The sequence below is a fragment of the Brachycentrus maculatus genome, unplaced genomic scaffold (assembly GCF_059751285.1).
Source record: "Brachycentrus maculatus isolate JH-2025_06_01 unplaced genomic scaffold, ASM5975128v1 h1tg000010l, whole genome shotgun sequence".
Classification (NCBI taxonomy): Eukaryota; Metazoa; Arthropoda; class Insecta; order Trichoptera; family Brachycentridae; genus Brachycentrus; species Brachycentrus maculatus.
In genome coordinates, this window is record NW_028280764.1 from 256,533 (window position 1) to 277,589 (window position 21,057).

At 33.5% G+C, this 21,057-nt stretch overlaps 4 protein-coding genes across 6 annotated transcripts in view; 2 read left to right on the forward strand and 2 right to left on the reverse strand.

Annotated features, from left to right (window-relative positions):
• Positions 1-1,400: 1,400 nt before the first annotated feature.
• RpL3 (ribosomal protein L3) lies at positions 1,401-4,688 on the reverse strand. Its single transcript, XM_088261090.1, has 7 exons — positions 4,662-4,688; positions 4,340-4,532; positions 3,856-4,024; positions 3,225-3,547; positions 2,942-3,121; positions 2,657-2,835; positions 1,401-1,628 (listed from the first exon to the last, which is right to left on the reverse strand). The coding sequence occupies exons 1-7, from the start codon at positions 4,662-4,664 to the stop codon at positions 1,443-1,445; spliced, it is 1,233 nt and encodes a 410-aa protein (XP_088117216.1). The 5' UTR covers positions 4,665-4,688; the 3' UTR covers positions 1,401-1,442.
• A 1,445-nt stretch (positions 4,689-6,133) lies between these two features.
• Positions 6,134-8,663, forward strand: LOC148313497 (mediator of RNA polymerase II transcription subunit 11-like). The gene is made up of 2 exons (XM_088261119.1): positions 6,134-6,335; positions 7,323-8,663. Exons 1-2 carry the CDS (start codon positions 6,260-6,262, stop codon positions 7,667-7,669), a joined length of 423 nt encoding a protein of 140 aa, XP_088117245.1. The 5' UTR covers positions 6,134-6,259; the 3' UTR covers positions 7,670-8,663.
• A 639-nt stretch (positions 8,664-9,302) lies between these two features.
• Positions 9,303-12,451, reverse strand: c12.1 (spliceosome-associated protein CWC15). The gene is made up of 4 exons (XM_088261106.1): positions 12,207-12,451; positions 11,837-12,119; positions 11,079-11,183; positions 9,303-9,893 (listed from the first exon to the last, which is right to left on the reverse strand). Exons 1-4 carry the CDS (start codon positions 12,335-12,337, stop codon positions 9,756-9,758), a joined length of 657 nt encoding a protein of 218 aa, XP_088117232.1. The 5' UTR covers positions 12,338-12,451; the 3' UTR covers positions 9,303-9,755.
• Positions 12,452-13,081: 630 nt separating this feature from the next.
• The window catches only part of Ziz (dedicator of cytokinesis protein Ziz), a 31,893-nt gene continuing 23,917 nt past the window's right edge, over positions 13,082-21,057 (forward strand). For 2 of the 3 annotated variants that reach the window (XM_088261144.1, XM_088261152.1), the window contains exons 1-16: positions 13,082-13,227; positions 13,981-14,093; positions 14,929-15,101; positions 15,576-15,879; positions 16,233-16,404; positions 16,764-16,950; positions 17,675-17,978; positions 18,093-18,310; positions 18,394-18,584; positions 18,673-18,917; positions 19,202-19,401; positions 19,529-19,652; positions 19,735-19,995; positions 20,074-20,187; positions 20,319-20,501; positions 20,587-20,724. In XM_088261144.1, the coding sequence (XP_088117270.1) occupies positions 13,992-14,093; positions 14,929-15,101; positions 15,576-15,879; positions 16,233-16,404; positions 16,764-16,950; positions 17,675-17,978; positions 18,093-18,310; positions 18,394-18,584; positions 18,673-18,917; positions 19,202-19,401; positions 19,529-19,652; positions 19,735-19,995; positions 20,074-20,187; positions 20,319-20,501; positions 20,587-20,724 (2,916 nt within the window). In that variant the 5' untranslated portion in view covers positions 13,082-13,227; positions 13,981-13,991. Of the gene's footprint in view, positions 13,228-13,980; positions 14,094-14,928; positions 15,102-15,575; positions 15,880-16,232; positions 16,405-16,763; positions 16,951-17,674; positions 17,979-18,092; positions 18,311-18,393; positions 18,585-18,672; positions 18,918-19,201; positions 19,402-19,528; positions 19,653-19,734; positions 19,996-20,073; positions 20,188-20,318; positions 20,502-20,586; positions 20,725-21,057 lie in introns of those variants that run through there. The other variant, XM_088261160.1, reaches the window with a different exon arrangement.

The window sequence follows — 21,057 nt, forward strand, 5'->3', positions numbered from 1 at the left end:
TTTTTCCAAGCCTAAAAAAATACTCGGTGTTCGGAATTCCAAAAACATCCGTGTATTGGGTAACCAAAAAATATGACCTACACCCCTGCTCTATTCTTTTCAATACCGCATGTCCTCAATTAGGTTGACAACTCGTTTTATTTACAATTTAAGGAGTGATGCGGTGGAACGAGCGAAAAATATATAAAATAATTATTATAACTAAATAATTTAATGTTTTTTTTTCCTTGGGGGTCAAGGGATCTTGCATCCCTTAGGTCACCGCGACCATGTCAGGTCTATTGTGACTTTCCTGTGTTTTACAGCTCACTGCCAAGACCTACATGAGTCATGTAACTCACGACCTGTCTTGGTGGTAGGAGCTTCACCTTCTCGGAGTCCAGTAGAGGTCCTCCAAGGATGTGACTTCGTTTGTGAGCGAGTGCGTCACAATTGTAAAGAATGTGGATTGGCGTTTCGCTATCCTCCATACAAAATCTGCATACTGAGGAGTCATAAAGTGTAATTTTTGTCATGTGTTTCCTCAGTCTGCAGTGTCCTGGTTAGGATCCTTATTTGTTTTTTGCTAAGCTTTAGAGCTTCTGTGGTGAATTTCCGCGAGTATCCTGTGATCAGTTTAATGGTTTTCATTTTAACTTTTGGTGTGCCGCGGAATTCTAGAAAGAATTTAGGTGTCGGGGGCGAGAAAAGGTTGCAGTTTTGAATTAAAAAAAAAAAAACTAACCAACCATCACGCCGCTTCTCCGCAGGGGTAGACAGAGAGAATAGAACGCCACACCAGTCTTTGCGAACATTCTTCGCCTCTTCCACGTTCATGCATCTCCTCATACATACCCGCCGATTATTACGACTCCTAACCTGACAGCTTTCAAGTATTTGGCATACCTGACCGTGCCACGTTTTTCTCGGTCTTCCTCTGCTCCTTTATCCTGCTTTATTCACCTTATAAATTTGTTTTACCGTATTTTTGGGGTTGGAACCAGGACTCCGTTGTGCACTGCCAGTTTAGCTTTCGCAGTTAGGTTTTTATTTGTTGACTGATTGCAGTGCACCATTCACTCTTTCTATTTTCGTTTTGAGTTGGACAACTCAAATTAAAATTCATGGTCCATCAGAGAAAGAAAACTAAATATTTTATTTTATGTGTTTAACTATCATTAATCAAAAAAGGATTCCAAATAAGATACAAAATTATTTTAAGTAAAAATAAATAACCTTCATAAATTATTTTAGTGTATAATGGACAATGTAGAGCAGCGGCAATCTTAAGTTTAGGCAGATGGGATGGTGCTTCCTTTTTGAGTGAAGCAGGTTAAGTCCAGAAAATAAATAATTCCAGAAGCGGAAGCTTCCCGAATAAAAGTAATATTACGAGGGAAGGGAATGAAAAAAGACCGGTATATTTTCGCAATTTTATTTTAGCATAAATTTTTACACTAAAATTAAGCTTGTGTGGCTGCTGCAGTAGCTGCAGTTTCCTCCTTCAGCCTGTCCTTCTTGAATGTTCCCATGAAGGAGCTCTTGTCAGCCGGAGTCTGGAAGCGACCGTGACCAAACTTGGATGAAGTGTCAATGAACTTGAGGTTGATCTTTTCTAGGGCAGCTTTCTTGGTGTGAACTCTCAAGGACTAAAAAAAATATATAACAATATTTTAAAAGTTATTCCTATTCCAATAACCAGAAAAAATATGTGAAACATGAGTCATAGGCAATTAACAGTGTACAACTTCCACAAGTTAGTTTGAGTATGGGTATGCAACCCCAAGTGCCCTAGTCATCGCTTTCTCCATACGGAGCGTACAACTGATCACCCCCTTTCCTTTCATAGACTAAGAATCTAACTCCATGTCGATTTGATGCAGTGACCTATGCATCACTTGGGCATGGATAGGGACCAGAGTTTCTACACAGAAAAGTTGATTTTTTTATTGAGCTTAGAATTTAAAGGATATTCGTCATGTATTTTGATATATCTTAAACACATAGTCGAACTCGGTTATAACGAGGATGAAGGGACTGAATTTTCTCATTATAACCGTTCCTCGTTATTTCCGAGAATAGTTTTTCTTTTAAACATACCTATCACATGAAGTTATTAATTGTAATAAAGTAGGTCCTTACAGACATGACAAAGCTTGCAATTTGCAACATGTAATTTTAACCCATATGGGTGAAACTTTTTTTTTATTGTCGGTGATGCCACCAATTCAGTACTTAGGTCATAAACGTAATAAGATCCCGGCGGCAACGCAAATGCAAACGGGTTTTATTGCTTAAGGTCGAAATATAAGATTAAAATATTTTACAACATTTAAAAAAAAAGGCTATCTCTTTTTGCTCGCTATAGCCGAGAAGTTGCTCATTATAACTGTGAATAAATGTATGGAGAAAACCAAAAACCAAAATTTCAACAAATATTTCCTCGTTATATCCGAGATCTCACTATAACTGTGCTTGTAATAACCGAGTTCGAATGTAATTCTATTTTTTTCCAAAATTTGTCTCACATAATACCAATTTACAGAATAATGAAAAAAAAAAAAATCATGGAAAACAATTTGTAACAACTTAGTAATATGAAAACTTGACTATTTACCTAAATTTATAATGTAACAGAAATAATACATTTGTTTAAATTGTCAATAAATAAACTCACTTTTCTCAAGGTGATCACCCTCTTCTTGGGTCCCATGCAACATCCCTTAATCATGATGAAATCATTATTGACTTCTCCATAGTGAGGGAATCCTCCCATGGGAGTGATAGATTTCTCGGTAAGGTCGTATTCAGTGGAAGCATTGTTCTTGACAACCTTGCCGTCCTTGGTGTGGATACCTAATGGGAAGAAAACATTAGCACCAGACAGAAATAAACTATTTTAAATTATAAATAAACTCAAATTTAGTTTTTTTTTTAAATCCGTAAGTGATTAAATACATACCCTGACCAATGCGGTAAATCTTCTTGTTCATCTCTGTACGGTGATGATATCCCTTTTGTCCAGCTCTGGCCACAGTGAAGGACACTCGGGAAGGATGCCAAGCACCGATACACGCAACTTTCCTCAAACCCTTGTGGGTCTTCCTAGGAAGTTTCTTTGTGTGCCAACGAGATGTAACACCTAGAATGAGGAAGTATTTAATGTAAAGATCTAAAAATATCCATCCATAGATTAAATCTCATTATGATATACATATTTCTTTTAACAAAATGTAAAAGCTTACCCTTGTAACCCTTTCCTTTGGTGACTCCGATACAGTCAATCATCTCATCAGGTGCAAAGACATTGCTAACTTGGATCGGCTTCTCGAAGTGTTCCTTCGCCCACTTAACCTTATCTTCGATGGAGCCACCGTTCAGCTGAATTTCCATCACATGAGCCTTCTTCTGACGCTGCTTCAAGAGTTTCATCTGAGTGTGGGCGATGACGCGGATAACTGTGCAGTAACGAATGATCTTCTTCATGTCCTTCTCGATGGACTTGCGGCCGAGGTCATCCTGCCATTTCTTGCAGGACTTGGTAAAGGCCTTCTTCTTGGACTTGTACCTAATTTAGACCAAACATTTTCCCAGATAAGCTAAACCAGTAGTAGCGCTCCCGCATCAACGTAGAAGCTGCAAAACAATAAGGGGTCGCCTCATCGTAGAGCGGAGACTCGCACCCTTACTGGCTACTAGAACCAGTGAACATACTCTCATGCTGCCATAGGAGAGCTGATGTTACGCTTCATTAGTTACATTCAATTTACAACATATTAAAAAGTAGAATAACTAAACAAGTAAAATTTAAGTAAAAACAACATTATAGAAGTTTTTTATTTTAAATATATGGGAAAAAAATATTAAAAGACAAACCAGTTTTTGTAGAACCGGCGGCGGCAATCTTCAGACATGTGTTCAGCCCACACAGTGCACAGAGACCTTAAGCCATGAGGTGTTTCGATGTAACCAACTACACCAACTACCACCATGGGAGGTGTTTCAAGGATAGTAACGGCCTCCACTATCTCCTTCTTGTTTATTTCTGTGTACAATACGTCACCATTAGTCAAGCCACGTGAAAATCAGGTACATTCAGCACATATCGTATTATTGAATAGAAGGTTTGTGCAGGGCATGGCCGTTCCACCTATTCATCGTCCAATGGACTATAGGAGGAAAATGGAATATGACAGACTAACGCCGGCCCCGAGGGGCGGCGAATTTATTCTACGACACGGTGCGCTCATCACAGCATTAACGGCTGCTTTGCACACGTCGTCAACGAGCATCAAGTTTACACCCGACACAAGATGACACTTGTCGATAGTGAAAATCGCGATATTAAAAATGCACTTACTGGAGCCAGGTCTGTCAGCTTCTCGGACCACGTGGGTCATGCCGGCTTTGTAGCCAATAAATGCTGTCAGGTGAACGGGTTTGGATGGATCATCCTTGGGGAAAGCCTTCACTTTACCACGATGACGACGGGACCGCTTCTTGGGGTAGAATCCCATGGACCCATGACGGGGCGCCGAAAACTTACGATGAGACTAAAAGGAATTGATAAGAATGATTACTTTACATGTTTGGGTGAAATTCTCACAAATTAACCGACTTAAACTGATATGATTATAAAAATACGCAAGGATTACTAAAAGAAGGACCGTGCGACAACTCACCATGATGGGGGAATCGGCGAAATGGACGAGGAACGGGAAATTGGACAGTATATGACGTTTGGTACGCTGGCAACACAATACACAAAATTGCCAACGTTAAATTAATTGTACCTACCTCTGAAAGTTAACACCAAATTCCCGGATCCAATACAGAAATTCGACTATCATTCGGTCCCACTTCCTATAACTATTGTTTTATTTAATATTGCTATTAAATCAATCATGCGAAGTATTTGCGAGTAAAAATAACAAACATTATAACTAATGCTTTCAGAGTCCATAAACCCCTGCATCGGGCTATGTAAGGTAATATTAATATTAAAGTGACTAGAAAGTTAGTAACTCTACTAGAAGATCCTAACTCCGATGGAAAATTGCATCCCTACCCCGCGCTCATTGAAACCTACCACAAACCTAAACCTTGAGGGGGAATACCAAGCAGACTTAATATTTTAACGACCCTTAATTCCACCAAATGGGCTAGAACCGCAATCTTTGGACTATTGAGAGAGGGCGAGACTTTGGTGGAACTCTGGTCCCCGACTTTCGTATTTTTGTTTATATTCCCTCATCCCTTTTATGGGAATATGACAAAACAAATTTGAGCTAATTTATGCACGGTGAGGCAGTAACTTGCATTTTTAAAGCCAACTATGATGCTCGAAGGTGAATCCTATGCTTTCCTCAACATCTTCCTTTATTAACACAGCTACAGATGAGGCAGTTGAAGGCTCTGATATGATGATTATTAGATACCAGAACCAGGCAACACGCCGAGCTCATCAAATCCCTAAAGTCGACTACCATCTGGTCCCTCTTATGTGACATAATTATTAATAACACAGACGCATCTAGGGTCTGCCGCAAGACATGTGTAGTTCATGGACCTCACCCATGAATTCCCTTTGCACCGTGCTCACCTAAATAGATGTTAGGACGACGGAATAATAATTAATAGAGAAAAAGGATTTTAATCAATATATGGTATATTCATCAGTGTAAATGTATTTATTCCACATTTGAATTTTGTGAGAAGTAAAAAAATATGATTCAATGACCGATTCGGCACAAAAACTTCTGATGATTTTCATGAATCTGGACATCTTGTTATTTCTTGAAAACTTTTAAATATTTCTTGTCCCTATCTGAATTGTAAACATTCTTGTTTATTTTTTTCAGGATATTTATTAAGGGTATGATTATGGATGAAGTACTAAATACTACTCATATGGTAATCCAAGCCATTATACTTATTTAATTATATTTCCTATAAGGATCTCAATACTTATCATAGGTTGTAATAAATTACTTTTCATAATTACTATAGCATCCATAATGTATAAAAATGTGATATTGGTGAATAAATATTTAGATATCAAATATTGCATCGTAAGTAGGTTAGTATATGGGTATAGTCTGTCTGTGGTCATTACATATTATGCATTGTGGTATTATTCATTCCTACCAATACCTATATAATTAGTCTTTGGATTTGTGGTTGTCATTTTCCGATATACTTGGGTTTGGACAAAAATATTTCAAACAACTTTTGGATTATTTCAATTGGCGATATTGGTTTGATATATCATATATTTAAAATGACAGCTCCTATGGAACGAATTCAATCGTTGGATTCAATCGAGAAGGATATTATGACCTGTCTACAAAGTGCAGGTTAGAATTGTTCGTTTTAATAATTTTTCGTAAATTTAGCCCAGATCCCGCTGCAAGGTGCGCCTCGATCCCAGAGACCAGTACAATTATCCCTGTAAGTCCCTCGACTCTTTTTGTACTATTGCTTCTTACAAGTGCCGTTTTGGTAAATTCATGTTGAAGTTTTCTATAAAAATTTTATTATCTTTCACCTGGTGAAATACAATAAAATTAACTAACTAACCATCACGCCGCTACTCCTCAGGGGTAGGCAGAGAGAGTCGAATGCCACCAATCTGTTTTTGCAAACAATGTTCGCCTCTTCCACATTCATGCATCTCTCCATAATAACCCGCTGATTATTCCATTTCCAAGTATTTGAAATACTTGATCATGTCAATTTTTCCTTGGTCTTCCTCTGCTTCTGATACGAACCATATTCGCTTCATAAATTTGTTTTACTATTCTTTCGTCACTCATCAAATGAATGCCTAAACCGGTGATCGCCACACGGTAGCTCGCACGCTACCGGTAGCTCACCGAGGCGTTTTCGGTGGCTCGCGTAGAATATTAAATTTGCCTAGTAAATTTTATTATTGTGTTTATTTTACATTTTTTTAATCACACCTATTAAGAATTAATATTTTGTTTATAAATAAATATTTAAAGTACGCATTTTATGTTTTATTGTTAATCTGATGTTCTAATTTATTTAAACTATTGTAAAAATATTATGTATGGTTCGATATGGGCCGATGATAAAAAAAACTAAAAAGAGGGAATTAGTTTAGGTAGCTTACCAGACAAGTCCGATATCTGAAAGTAGCTCACATCCTTATTGAGTTTGGAGACCACTAGCCTAAACTATATTTAGGCAGGTACATTTTTTTTAAACACTACGTTTTTTTACTTATCATAATGTATATGTAGAAATGGGAAATTTATCTCAATATTTGCATTCTGAAACTGGCATTAGTACTTATAAAGATTTTGTTTTTTTCTTCTTAGGACAAGCATTACTAGAACTAAGCAAAGAGAAATCAAGTCAAAAACAAGCCGAGGGCCATACACACCAGTTCCTCAAGACCCTGAGTCAAGTTGAATCAAAACTAAATGAACAGATAAATTATCTCACACAAGTTTCGACCGGTCAGCCGCATGAAGGCTCCGGGTACGCATCACAGAAAGTCTTACAGATGGCTTGGCACCGACTAGAGCATGTGCGCTCATGGGTCAGTGAGCTTGACCGGCTGAAGACTAAACACCTCGCCGTTGCCAACCGAGCTGCCAATGGTGCCAAGTTGAATGGCAACTCTGCACTGACTTCTACAGCATCCACCATTGGAACTGGATGACAGTACCTGATATAATAGGTGTACAACTAATTGAATCCTTGCCCTCCATCAATTACGTTGTAACCTGTAATACTAGAACCGAAGAATGGTCATTCAAGTTATATGAAAGATGAAACCGCCGATTACTGTCACTTTAAGCAAATTGTTCTAATCAATATTGATTTACAACTAAACCATTCATTGTATCTGTATAATTTATTTTTTGTTTGACCACTTGACAGTTTTACATGATCGTGACTCTGGCACATAGTTTTACTATGCTTACAATGTTCGTTTGGGTATGTTTTGTTTCAACTTGTTGGGAATGTTTCTCCCAAGCATTGTTTGTGCACATCATGTTTCAACTTGTTTTCTTCAACAGATTTACTTTTGTATAGAATTGAATTGTATATAGTGTTTTTGCATTTTTTTTTACCTATTCTCACCAAAATCGATCCAATTTTCATGTGGACAAATGAGTGTTCAGTTTATTTTAAAATATTTCTTATATTCAAATGTCTTCTAAACTTTTGGAGATTGTTATAAAAACACTTTTTACTGTAGGCATTTTGAATATATTTTTAATTTAAGTTTTACTTGGTAAATACTATTTCTTAAAACTATTGTGACACGCTTTTTAAGGCATTCCACATCATTTTCAAATACCATATTTACCAAATAAAACTTAAATGAAAAATGGATACATTTTACGACAATATGACTGCAGAATCAATTAATAATTATTTTTTAAATATGAAATTTAAATAATTGACATTCTAGAATGAAAATATTTTGATTCTAGCCATTAAAAAAACCATTAAAATCAAATTACAGTCAAGAAAAAATATAGTCAAATAGTTGGAAAATAATGTCTGTATTAACTCTGTGATAATATTTACATATAAATCAGTGTCAATATCTTGGGAGAGGGAGGGGTGGGGGTGTCATCGATACCCCCGTTTACCCTATAGCTTTTCAGTTTTGTATGTATGAGAAATAAACTAGGAATATGGAATTCTAAGTGTTTTACTTATTTTTTTCTGTAAATGATTATGTACTTACTTTAATGTGGCTCTATATAAAAAAAAATCTGTGTAATACCTTGTAAATAAGGCATTAAGATATTGTTGATAGAAGTAGGACTTGCTACTTTGTATTATAATATATATATATATATATATATATATATATATATATATATATATATATATATATATTCATATTTATGTCAACATTTCCTTGATTAAAATATAAATAATTATTACAGGAGTAAAGTTAAATAACATTTTTTTTAAATTGGGTGTACCACCATCGAATGGGACAAATGGACAATATTTTATTTTTGTAGGTTTGTAACAGCTAAAACCATGATAAAAATATGATTTTCTAAATAAGTGGTGCAAGAAAGCGCCACATCGTAGCAAATTTGAGGGACCACAAATTCCCTTATGTCATTTTTTTTAACAAAAGTAATGTATTATGAATGAAAAAATATTGTATTTGACTTTCTTATCTAATTTTTACATTATTGTGGTTACATTAGTTCGCTGAAGAAATCATGGTTAATTTGTTTTTAATAATTATAAATGTGTGTAGTAGTGTAATGTATTATACATGTAATAAATAACTAGGGAAATATATGAAATATTAAATGTTATAGAAGTAAATTGTATATTTTTTCTTGTGAAATAATATTCTAATAGTAATATAATAAACTGAGTAATTTTGAAGCATTAACATGCTAAATACAATACTTCATTTAATATGATTAATAATACAATTTGGAATATATATGCTTAATAGTAAACCGATATACACACTGAAGCCTTCCAACATGTATGTATGATGAAAAAAATATTACCAAAAGACATTGTCAAGTTGCCGTTTTCAAAATTAAAATATCCATTAACACTTTGACTTTTTGTCGATACACTGATTTGATGTTAGAGTCGATATTCCGTATTATTAATTGTTGTCATATTTTATATGCTTTGTACAAATAAAAGTAAAAGAAAAAACAATTAGATATTGTGATTAAATTTTAATGGCAGTTAAATATAATTACGAGGTACTTGTGAATATAAAAAAAATATCTGATAATATTGTTTCATTTAATGTACTTTTCCATAAATTTCCTGTGGAATTCGGAACGAAGTGAGTCATTTATGAAGGTATTTGGCTTTTTCTCCGGTTCAGAGCGAGCACAGTTTTTAAAAACAACATCGTCATCCCAACGCCTTTTAACCTGAAATAACAACAAAAACTCTCAAACTGACAGTCAATGACTCAAGGTAAGAACATACAAGACCAGAATAATCATCATTTTCATCTATCTAGAGCAGTGGTTCTTAACCGGTGTTCCGCGGGGCACTGGTGCTCTGTGAGCTTATTGCAAGTGCGACGCGAAATTATGCAAATTGAATATTGGCTGATTTACTGTATATCAATATTCTCGTTATTAAGTGCAGTAAATACATCACTGGGAAGGAAAGGTTACTTCCGTTCTTTAATACCCACCTCTCTCCACAAGGGCGCAGAAAATTTTATTACAGTTTTCAACCTCATATTTGTGTAAGCTAGATTTCTCTACATTAACCAATATTAAAACGAAGAAACGCGAAAGGCTTAGCAATTTGGATGAAGAAATGAGAGTAGCTTTATCAAATATTAGACCTAATATTGCTAAAAAATTTTAAAGCCGGCAAGCTCAGTTTACATTAATTAATTTTTGCAGCAAAAAGTTCCACTCGAGTATTTAAGTGTGTATGTATTTTTTAATTAATGTAATTTTTAACTTGTCTAACAAAACAATCAGTTTTATTTTTTGATAAAAGTTATCTTAGTATTAATTTGTGAATCTTTAGTTTTGGTGTACCGTAAATATTTCTTGTGATCAAAAATGCTCCCTGACTTAGAAAAGGTTCAGAACCACTAATCTAATGTAAAGTGCAAACACTGAAGAAGTTAATATATTTAATGTTAAGGTGAAGACTGACCGGAGCATTTCGTCATAACGTAACATCAAAAAACTAAACTATGGATGGAGCGCTCAGCTCGCTGTACTGACTATACGAATGCTCGCATCGTAACATGTTACGTTACGACGAAATGGCTCCGGTCAGTCTTCACCCTTAATGTTAACTTCAAATATAACGGATAACTAAATTTAAAAAAAATACATCAAATTGCTTCAATTTTTTTTTGATCTTGTATGATTAAAAATTAAATATATTAATTTTTCTTTTCCTTTAAATTTCCACTACGTCAAATCTTTGGTTTCGCTTTGAGGTAACTGAGTGGCTGTAATACTTTCTCTTAAACAAAAACCTACGTGTTTTTATGTTAATGATATCAATATGCTAATGTAAGGCAAAAATAAAATTTTCTGGCAAGTATTGCTGAAAATAATCATACACAAGTTATTAAATACCTTTAAATCTGCCTTGGGAGCATTAGCAGTGTAGTTTAAAAGAGGGTTTCCTGATAAAATGTTCTCCATTCGAATGCGTTCATCTTCATGCCGTTTTTCTACTTCCTGAAACCAATATTAAATTTAACAATTATTAATAATTTTGTAAAGCATCAGTATATTTAATTAATGGTACACCATAAAACGAAAAGGAGACCGTACAAAAGGTATTTAATTAATGGTGCAACATAAAACAAAAAAAGAGACGGGAAAAACCGTAGCAGCAATTAGGAATAAGAAAACATTAATAGGCCATTTACTTTTTTGATAGTTGGGCAGTCACATTCCGCGATTTGATCATTCAAGTACGTATGTAGTTACTGCTTACTAGCAGTGGATTGGATGAATAATACGAGACTTAGCGGAATTGTTGGCAATGAAAAAAAAAAATATATATATATATATATATATATATATATATATATATATATATATATATATATATATATATATATATATATATATATATATATATATATATATATATATATGTATGTATGTATGTATGTATGTATGTATGTATATATATATATATATATATATATATATATATATATATATATATATATATATATATATATATATATATATATATATATGTACATTAGTTTTAGCATGAGTGTGGTATTCAAAGTTATTCCCTCATGTGAAAAATAGTAAGATGAAAGAACAATTATTTTTGTTCTCCAAATAGTTAATATACAGAAATACTTTAAAACCTTTTTGGCTTGTTCTAATGCTCGTTCTTTTTTTATGCGATTGAGTTCGGCGAGAAGGGCAGCAGTGTCGTCATCGGAGTCATCTGAATCAGAAGAATCTCCCTCTATGGGATCATCTGCGTCTAAACTTGCAGCAGGAACTTGGTCAAATTTGGGTCTTTTTATTGTGCTCTCTACTTTCCTGGCTGAACCAGTGATTTGTTTCCCATCCTTTTCGCGTTCTTCGAGATCTTTACGGAAATCACGACTTCTTAGTTCCTCAGTAGTTCCTTGACCTTGTTCTCTAAAATATAAAAAGAATATCCGGCAATAAAGACCATTTATAATATATTTACCACACAAAGATATTATAACTGAATAACATAATTACCGGAATTTAAGTTTTGTATGTCCAGGTAAATCTCTGCTGGAATATTGCCTGGAGATAGCACTCAAGTCTTTCTCCCCGCGACCAGATCCACCTCTTGCGGGGTCGAAAGTCGGACGCGCAGCTGTAGTCATTGTATTTAATTAATACAATACGTTCAAAATATTTTTTTATTCAATATCTCCGCATGAACTTCTAAAAAATATTATTTACAACAAAATACCACCAAGATACGAAACGAAATTGACAATGATTCACGGAGAACCATAGACAGATAGAAAGTAATTACAAAATCAAAGATAAAATACACATTACTGATCTCATTCTTCTTCTTCTTTTTTTAATGGCTTTTCACCCTTTTCTAGCTAGTGTGGAGATATATTTTTATTTACACTTTTTACATTTGACTTTCAAGTGTTAGTATTCCTGTTAGTGGGATTAGTGTTATTAGTAATGTTTGATTGTTAAGTGAGTTATCTTACATTTTTCATATATCTTTACAAGTTTATACAGTTAATTTTTTATGTGCAAGTTTGTTAGGGAAGGTTAATATAGTTAAGATGTTGGTGGGAAATCAAATGTTAATGCAACTCAAGCTGTCTAAAAATATTCGTTTGGTTGGAATTTACAACTCCAGGAATTTCACATTACAGACAGTCCTTACCCTAAGCAATTATGACGGTATCTCTTTAAACGACCATTTATAGTCGTAATTTACTTAGGTACATATTCACCAAAGCTGAAGTTATCAAGTTTCGCTGCTGTATCGATATTTATAATATTTAATTTTGAAAGCAAAAACATATTTCTAGAACAAAACCCCTAGTTAGAAGTTGTTGTTTATGGTTTCTGTTAAAAAATATTGTTTATGAATTGCTATTTTTTCATAGAATTTATTTACATTTGCTGTCATATTCGGGAAATAGATTTTGGACACTTCTAGGGATGTGGGTGTTGCTCAAATATTGCCTGTTTTCTACATGTTTTAACATTATTAGTGGACCATTATAGATGTAATTGACCAGTGAGTATTAAGAAGTTTATTAATTTGGTTAATATTAATAATCTACCAAAATGATTACTACTTATTTCTGTCAATAATATGACATTCTCTTATTTAAAAAAAAATATATATTTTTTTTTATTTTAAATGTTTTGAAAATAATTGTACACGTTTGATTAAAATTCTCGGAATATTCTGATAGTTATTTGTCAAATGTATACATGTATTAAATGCCATTTTTATAAGACATTTTTAATCAGATATATTGGGAATTCATTTTTAATAATATTGCCATCCTGCTCTGTTTACACTTACAATATAATAGTTGCCGCCACTCATATACTGTTTAAATACATCTTATCACATTTTGTGTGACTCTTTGTGGTTAGATTTTCTATTATAACCATATCCTATATAGATGATGTATTTTTAAAACCACTATAATGTGTGTTTCGTTATAATTAAGATAAAAATGTGTTATGAATTTATTTAATAAAATATCTCCTCGATATAGTGAGATCACTATGCATTGCGCCATAACATGGTTTTGCCGAAGATAATGAACATACCATGTATATTTTTGTAATGTGTTAAAAATAACATACAAAATAGCAATATTGTACCATTCACTTAATTTTTTAATTATACACCATATAATTATATTAACAAAAATCTGTATTTTGTGTAGATTTCATAATAATAATGTATATTTTTGACTAATTTCTGTGGTTAGCGATGAGTATTATATTTTTGAGTTATTTTGTATTTTTGCAGACATTGTCAAAATGGATCCAATAGACTTTGAAGAATTTGTGTCAAAAAATAAAACTATTTTACACAATGATTCTTTAAGAGAGATATTAGTGTATCCCGTTGATGATGTTTCGGTAAGATTTTTATTATCTTCTTTCCTTATCTCTACCTAATGGTAAAAAAAATTGGTTATGAAACATTATTTTTAATTTAGAAGGAGTCATTTGTGTTCTCATTATATACACAAATAATTTGATATCATACTTTTTTCATTGGCCTAAGCGACCCATTATTTTAAATAGTTTTCAAATTCTGATAGAGTGGGTAATAAGTCCAAACCTAGAAACTCTGACGGAGTCCGCGACACTAACCACAGGACCACAACCCGACTATTATTTTTTCTTTTTATAATTATCCTGATTAAACTTTTCATGAAGTGCACTGAGCCATTCTTGAATTACATACACATAATTTTAGACTTTGTAATGGAGAAATGATTAGTAACACTTTTAAAACTCTGGTCTCATGTATATTAATACTTGGAAACTATAAATTTAGGATCCTAGTTGCAAATCGAATCATCATTATTACTTATCCTTGAAAATCCTATTAACATTATTCTATTATAAAAAAATGAGATGAAGTTTTGATTTATAATGGTAACTAACAAAACTGGTACAATTACTTTCACCTTTACTTTCACCACATACAAAAATTGAGAACAAATATTGAATTTTTAAGTTATTTTTAAACCATTAGATACAAGGTAATTCTATACTTATGTTTTTGTTATTTCTTATTATTTTTCATATCTACTATATGCTATATAATAGTGCTGCTTGGAAACTTTCCTTTGCTTGGCTATCGCTTAGGATTACAATAACAGGACAATGAGTCATTATTTTTGTTAAGCGTGTAATGGTGCCATATTGTTCAGCAAGTGTGATCACGGTTCTTGTTTGATTGTAGTGTGTAGTTCTGCCAAGGAGATGGCGCACAGTGAATACTACAGTACCAGATGCTCGTGTGGCAGCAGCTTGTCCTCTTCTCACTCGCCAGGCGCTACTCAGCTATGCTTCCAGTTGGAATCTTGTACATTTCAAATACAACGCTTACTCTGGTTCCTATCTAGACTTGCCAAGGTCAGTATTCTACATACCTCTGAATGCATTTATGAAATAGGTGGTAATGATAAAATAAAGTCTCATCGGGATTAGTCTTTAGCACAAAAACCTCCATTAAATCGTTTATCACAATTTATTGATCTGGAAAATCAATGAGATCCTACAAGGTACATTATTTTTAGCACAAGACTCAGCGCTGTAGAGTATCCAATGCTGTCGTTTATCCACGGTATCATTTATCCACTTCCCTATCCAAACTCGTTTCTTTTAAGATAAAGATATCTCTTCTTCTAACACATTTGAGAGCTTTTTTACTAGCAGATGGGAAACATCTCGTTTTTTTTTTCAGCTTTAAGGTATCTGAGATGATTGGGCTGCCAGCAACTCACCCGTTTTAAATGCTTAATGTGCTCCACCACAATATAAACCATAAATAGTATAATTCTTAATTCTTTTCTATTATAGTATTATGTTTTATGTTTTATTTTACAGATCGCCAAATATTCTCTCCTTAAAAGAAGATGTTTACGAAACTGATTTAGACATTCAAATACTTGATAAGGATTCAAAAAATACCAAGACTGATTGTGTTAAAAAACAAGGATATCTGTTAAAAGGCCCTGAAATTGGATCCGACAGGATCTTTATTAATTTAGCTTCAAAATCATTTAAAAAGCGATACTGTTACTTACGACAACACATTGACGGGTCCTATGTTTTGGATATTCATAAAGATGATAAAAAAGAGGATGCTAAACAGTCTATTATTCTGGATCTCTGTACAGAAGTTGTAAGGGTGAGTTCAATATTGTTGTAAAATATTGTCTTACAGCCCCACTGCCATTGCTTCTTTTCTACTTTTATAATCTGCTATTCCTCTTTCATTTCCTTTCCCATGTAATAAGTACCAATGACCTTCAGCTTGAGCTCTTTCATTTACGTTATCAGCATCCTATGAAAAATATTTCACTACTATATCCAAGAATCTAAAGCGCAGGAGTTTGCTAAATTAATCAGTGATCAATTTAAACAATAACAATCGCATTGTGGTATCACCACTTGGATGTAGATAGAAGTCAATTTTGAATGAAAATAATCAGTTATATAAAGTAATTGGATAAATGACATAATTTATTAACTGTATTTTAGAATTCAAAGCGCAGCAAAAATTGTTTTGAAATTCGCATGGATACGGGCACTAAGGGATACACATTTGCTACGGAGTCAGAAGCTGAATTGGAAAGTTGGACTGTGACTTTACTGTCCATACTTCAACAGAATAAAATTGAAGAATCCGCTAATAAAGAAGAATTAGAACCAGGTACACAATTGAATGGATCAATCGGTAATATTCCTTTTGTACACTGACAATGCTCTGGCTGCGACCACAGAGAACTTGCAGAAATCGCATTGATGTACAGTAAACCCCCTTATAACGTTGAGATAGGTACCGCGTTATTGGAGGGTATGTTATAAGGGATTAATTAATGTTTTAAATTTTATTCTTATATTTTAACCAGCAGAAATTACTGAAATGAGTAATTATTAAATAAAAATACAATTTAAAAACATTTACTCTCTCTCCGATAATGCGGTACTTATCTCATTGTTTATAGGGGGGTTTACTATATATGTATATTGATCAGTCCTCTTTTTAAACTTTTGTTTTGTTATGTTTAGGTGCTCCTCCGCCTGCAATATTCGGAACACTCAAAGGTTTAGAGCACAGCATGAATCCCCAGCTTATAAGTTATGCCAAGGAAACTACCGCTACAATCTCTTCTGCCCGTAGCTATGCTCGCAAAAACCTTTTCATGCTAACAAATAATTGTTCTTCCACACCAGAACCTCAAGTCGAACCATTCAAGTAACCAAAGATTTTTCATATTTAAAGATTTAAAAAAGTTTTTTCTTCTTTTCTTAAAAATAGAACATAATATTTTTAGAAACAATGTTTTCTAGGGATGGGAAGATTGATAAAGATATAGAAATGAGATTGAATGGTGCACTGAAATCAGTTATTTCAAATAAAAGTCTATTAGTGAAAACTAAACTGGCAGTACACAACGTCCACTAATGTATGGAAATGTAGCTTAGACTTAAAGCTTCATTTCCTGAGCCAAAGGAAGATGAAAGTAGACTGAATGCTGTCGAAATACGATCTCTCAGACGAATTTGCGGCAAAATGATGTTAGAGTTTCGAACAGTGAAATAAAGAAAAAAATGCAAGGCTGTGATAAGCATGATTAACAAAATTTTGAAAGGTGTGTTGAGATGGTGTAGACATCTGGAATGAATGAGTGAGGAAAGAGCAGTAAAACAAATTTATGACACAAATGTTGTTGGACTAGGATCAGAGGAAGACTGAGGAAAACTTGGCATGTTTAAGTATTTATATACTTGAAAGTGATCAGGTCAGAAGTCAGAATAATTGGCGGGTATGTATGAGGAGATAAATGAATGTGGAAGAGACGAAGATTGGTTGCAAAGACAGAGTGGTGTGTGATTCTATTCCTCCTGCCTATCCCTGTGGAGAAACGGCATGAGAATTAGTTGGTTACAATATCTCTGTATTTGTTGTTTTATTTCAGAGAACAATTTGGACAGCGCATTTTGCTGAAATGTGAAAGCTTAAAATTCCGATTGCAAGCTCCGATAGATGGAGACAAAGAACTGTTATGTCAAGTGGAGCCTTACTATACCTATCTTTCATTATTTGATGCTAGAAATGGCAAAAAGCTCTCTGAAAACTTTTATTTCAATATTAATCACCCGGCAGTGAAAGATTTGATGCTGGATGAAAGCCATTCTGGATTATGCCATGAGCACTCCGACTCTGATCCCAAATTAGATTTAAATTTGCTGCCTGATGATTGGTTTAAAAGTAAAAAACAGGTAAAAAGAAAATTGTGAACATTACAATTTTTTCTTTTTTATTCTGTAAATTGTTATTTATTTTTATTTATCGTTATAATCATGTCGTTTAAATGTGTAACTTGTTTCTTGTAGGCTATTTTATCAATAAATAATCCTCATCCTGATATTTTTCTTGTTGTGAGAATCGATAAAATTCTACAAGGAAACATTTATCAAGTAACAGAGCCGTATGTGAAAGCCGCTAAAGACCCTAGACTCGGTCTTAAGGTTCATAAGACCGTACAGACATACGCTAACCGACTTGGCTCATATAAGATGCCTTTTGCCTGGGCGGCAAAACCATTATTCAGGTATAAAGAATACCACCATTATATCACTATAAAAATTTAACACATTTTAAATATAAATTATATGTCTTTGTAAATCCTTTCAGATTGTACAGTAATGAATTAGATACTGGACCAGATTTTCCCGCAATATATCGTCAAGAACCGGGTCGTATGTCAGATGACGATTTACTAAAAGTTTTATCTGATTATCGGAAACCTGAAAAGTTATCAAAACTGTCGCTCATTCCTGGATGGATCAAAATAAATATCCAGTCCTGCCTCGAACAACCTCCTAGTATGTATTCATTAGATAAAATATGATGATGTATTTTTCAATTGCTTTTGAAATGTTGTAATTTAAACATACCAATGTATTTTTTCAGATAGTCTTACATGTGGATGGGCTCCCGTCAAACCATTCTCAATGCCTCCAACAAGTCCATGCACTCTCGAAGTGTCCACTATTAATATGCCACTAGAACATCCGTATACTGCCTATGTTAACCATCTCTATATTTATCCCATGATGCTAAATTTCGACTCACAAAAATGTTTTGCTAGAGCTCGAAACATTGCCTGTAGTGTAGAGTTGAGGGATAGTGATTCTCGGGAAGCAACTTCATTAAATGTGAGTCCACTCTCATGAAAACAACTATCTTTGCTTAGTTTAGTGTTTGTTTAATTCTATTAATCGTTGCTTTGATTCCATTCTGGTTGCATGGAAAAACTCTAATTCACATTATATAAAGTGTGACCAAAAATATATAAAATCTCATTTGTACGCATAAAATACAGAACTTATATTTCTGATCGGCGTATATCAAAAACATTAACTTCTGATTTTAGTGCTGTTTGGTCAAAAAGGATTTTATAATTTCTTCATGAATTTGTAAAAATTTAATCTCATTTTAGGTAATCTATGGCAGTAATGGATTAATGAATAAAAAAATGTGTTCCGTTGTCCACCACAATACATGTCCAAACTGGTTTGAGGAAATAAAAATAAAGCTTCCTGTTTTGCTGACCAATTCACACCATATTCTATTCACCTTTTATCATGTCTCTTGTGATCTTTCCAAAAAACAAGACTGCGGAATAGATACATGTGTCGGGTGAGTATTTATTTTGAAATAATTCTGATTTCCTAATTACCATTATGGCTTCTTTGAAATAATAATTAAATCCATTCATATTTTCAAATATTGTATTTAAGTAACATTGTTTATTCTACCCTAACAGTTATTCTTGGATACCACTTCTTAACAAATCTGGTAAACTGGTTGAAGAGGTAGTGAATCTTCCTGTCGCAACGCATCTTGCTTCGGGATACCTGTCTATTCAGCCATTAGGATTGGGGAAAGGGGTAAGAAGTTATAATTATCGGAATTATCTAACTTATCAGCGTTCTATTACGTATATATGTATATTAATAAAAGTCATTTCAGAACTCCGGTCCAGAAACAGTTTGGATCGATGGTGAAAAGCCCCTTTTCAAATGCTCCTTAATTCTCGATTCCACGATTTTATCTCGAGACCAACATCTTCATAATCTGTTTAGCCACGCTGAAAAATTAATAAAACCACCGACTGGGGCTATTCCCTCTGAAGTAGAAACCTGTAAAATATTAAAAGCTGCTCATGCCATGCATTATTCTACTTTGATTCAATTTTTGCCAACTATATTGAACCAATTGTTTGAGCTTTTGGTAAGTTATTTTGATGTTTAGTTAAGCTGTATTACTTATTCCCTTATTCCTTCAAAAAAAATTAATAATACTTTACAGGCTACAGTGAAAGGGACCTCGGATGTGGGAGTGCACATAGTTCGGTTGATGGTACATTTGGTTCACATGATATACGATGCTGGTAGAAAAGATCTTCTGGAAAGTTATATAAAGGTAAACACACTTTTTTCCTCATGTACTCGTATATGAGATTACTCTTCATTTCACAGAACTATTTCCAGGATCAATCTATGATTTTTTTAATTTGATATAATATCCATGTTTAATATTATGTTTAATTTCAGTATGTATTTGTGTGTGTTGGAAACGGTGTCCACGAGCATCTGATGGCTCCCCTGTACTCCTTTGTGGAGTCTTCTCAACAGGATTTCCTTTTAGGACACAAGTTTATGCAGCACTCTGAATTCTTTTTCCATGTTATAACTAAAAGTATGGCTCAGTATTTATTTAACACTGGAAGAATAAAGGTAAATAAAAATGTTCACCCCTGTATTTCAAGCCCACGCTCACTCCTTGGAAATAAACTTGTTATTTATGATACCTTTTTTTTAGATGTGCCGTAGTGAGAGGTTTACTGAGAATTTTAATACATATTTAGAAAAACTTATAATTGCTTTAGAGCCCTCTTACGTTCTGCAGCAACCAGTTCAGACGCATAGTATAAACAAAAACATTGCTCTATTCTTGAAAGTAAGTCAATCTTCAGCTTTTTAAAATCTAAATGTACATATTGTTGAATGTGGATATTAAAGTGATTAGACATTATTGTGAGTTGTAGTGTTAAATAAATTTCTTTTCTTTACAGAAATGTTTAACATTTATGGACAGAGGATTCATTTTTAAACTCATAAAATCTAAATGTACATATTGTTGAATGTGGATATTAAAGTGATTAGACATTATTGTGAGTTGTAGTGTTAAATAAATTTCTTTTCTTTACAGAAATGTTTAACATTTATGGACAGAGGATTCATTTTTAAACTCATAAAATCTAAATGTACATATTGTTGAATGTGGATATTA

What these genes read in the sequence shown, in the direction of transcription:
- RpL3 (XM_088261090.1), bottom strand. An exon ending in CAAAGGAAAGGGTTACAAGG is followed by an intron (nt 3,122 to 3,224) that starts GTAAGCTTTTAC and finishes TCCTCATTCTAG; the next exon opens with GTGTTACATCTCGTTGGCAC. An exon ending in GGGTGATCACCTTGAGAAAA is followed by an intron (nt 1,629 to 2,656) that starts GTGAGTTTATTT and finishes TATTTTTTTTAG; the next exon opens with TCCTTGAGAGTTCACACCAA.
- LOC148313497 (XM_088261119.1), top strand. Translation starts at nt 6,260, where the DNA reads ATGACAGCTCCTATGGAACGAATTCAATCGTTGGATTCAATCGAGAAG. An exon ending in GACCTGTCTACAAAGTGCAG is followed by an intron (nt 6,336 to 7,322) that starts GTTAGAATTGTT and finishes TTTTCTTCTTAG; the next exon opens with GACAAGCATTACTAGAACTA.
- c12.1 (XM_088261106.1), bottom strand. Translation starts at nt 12,337, where the DNA reads ATGACTACAGCTGCGCGTCCGACTTTCGACCCCGCAAGAGGTGGATCT. An exon ending in CATACAAAACTTAAATTCCG is followed by an intron (nt 12,120 to 12,206) that starts GTAATTATGTTA and finishes TTTATATTTTAG; the next exon opens with AGAACAAGGTCAAGGAACTA. An exon ending in CTCCCAAGGCAGATTTAAAG is followed by an intron (nt 9,894 to 11,078) that starts GTATTTAATAAC and finishes TTGTTATTTCAG; the next exon opens with GTTAAAAGGCGTTGGGATGA.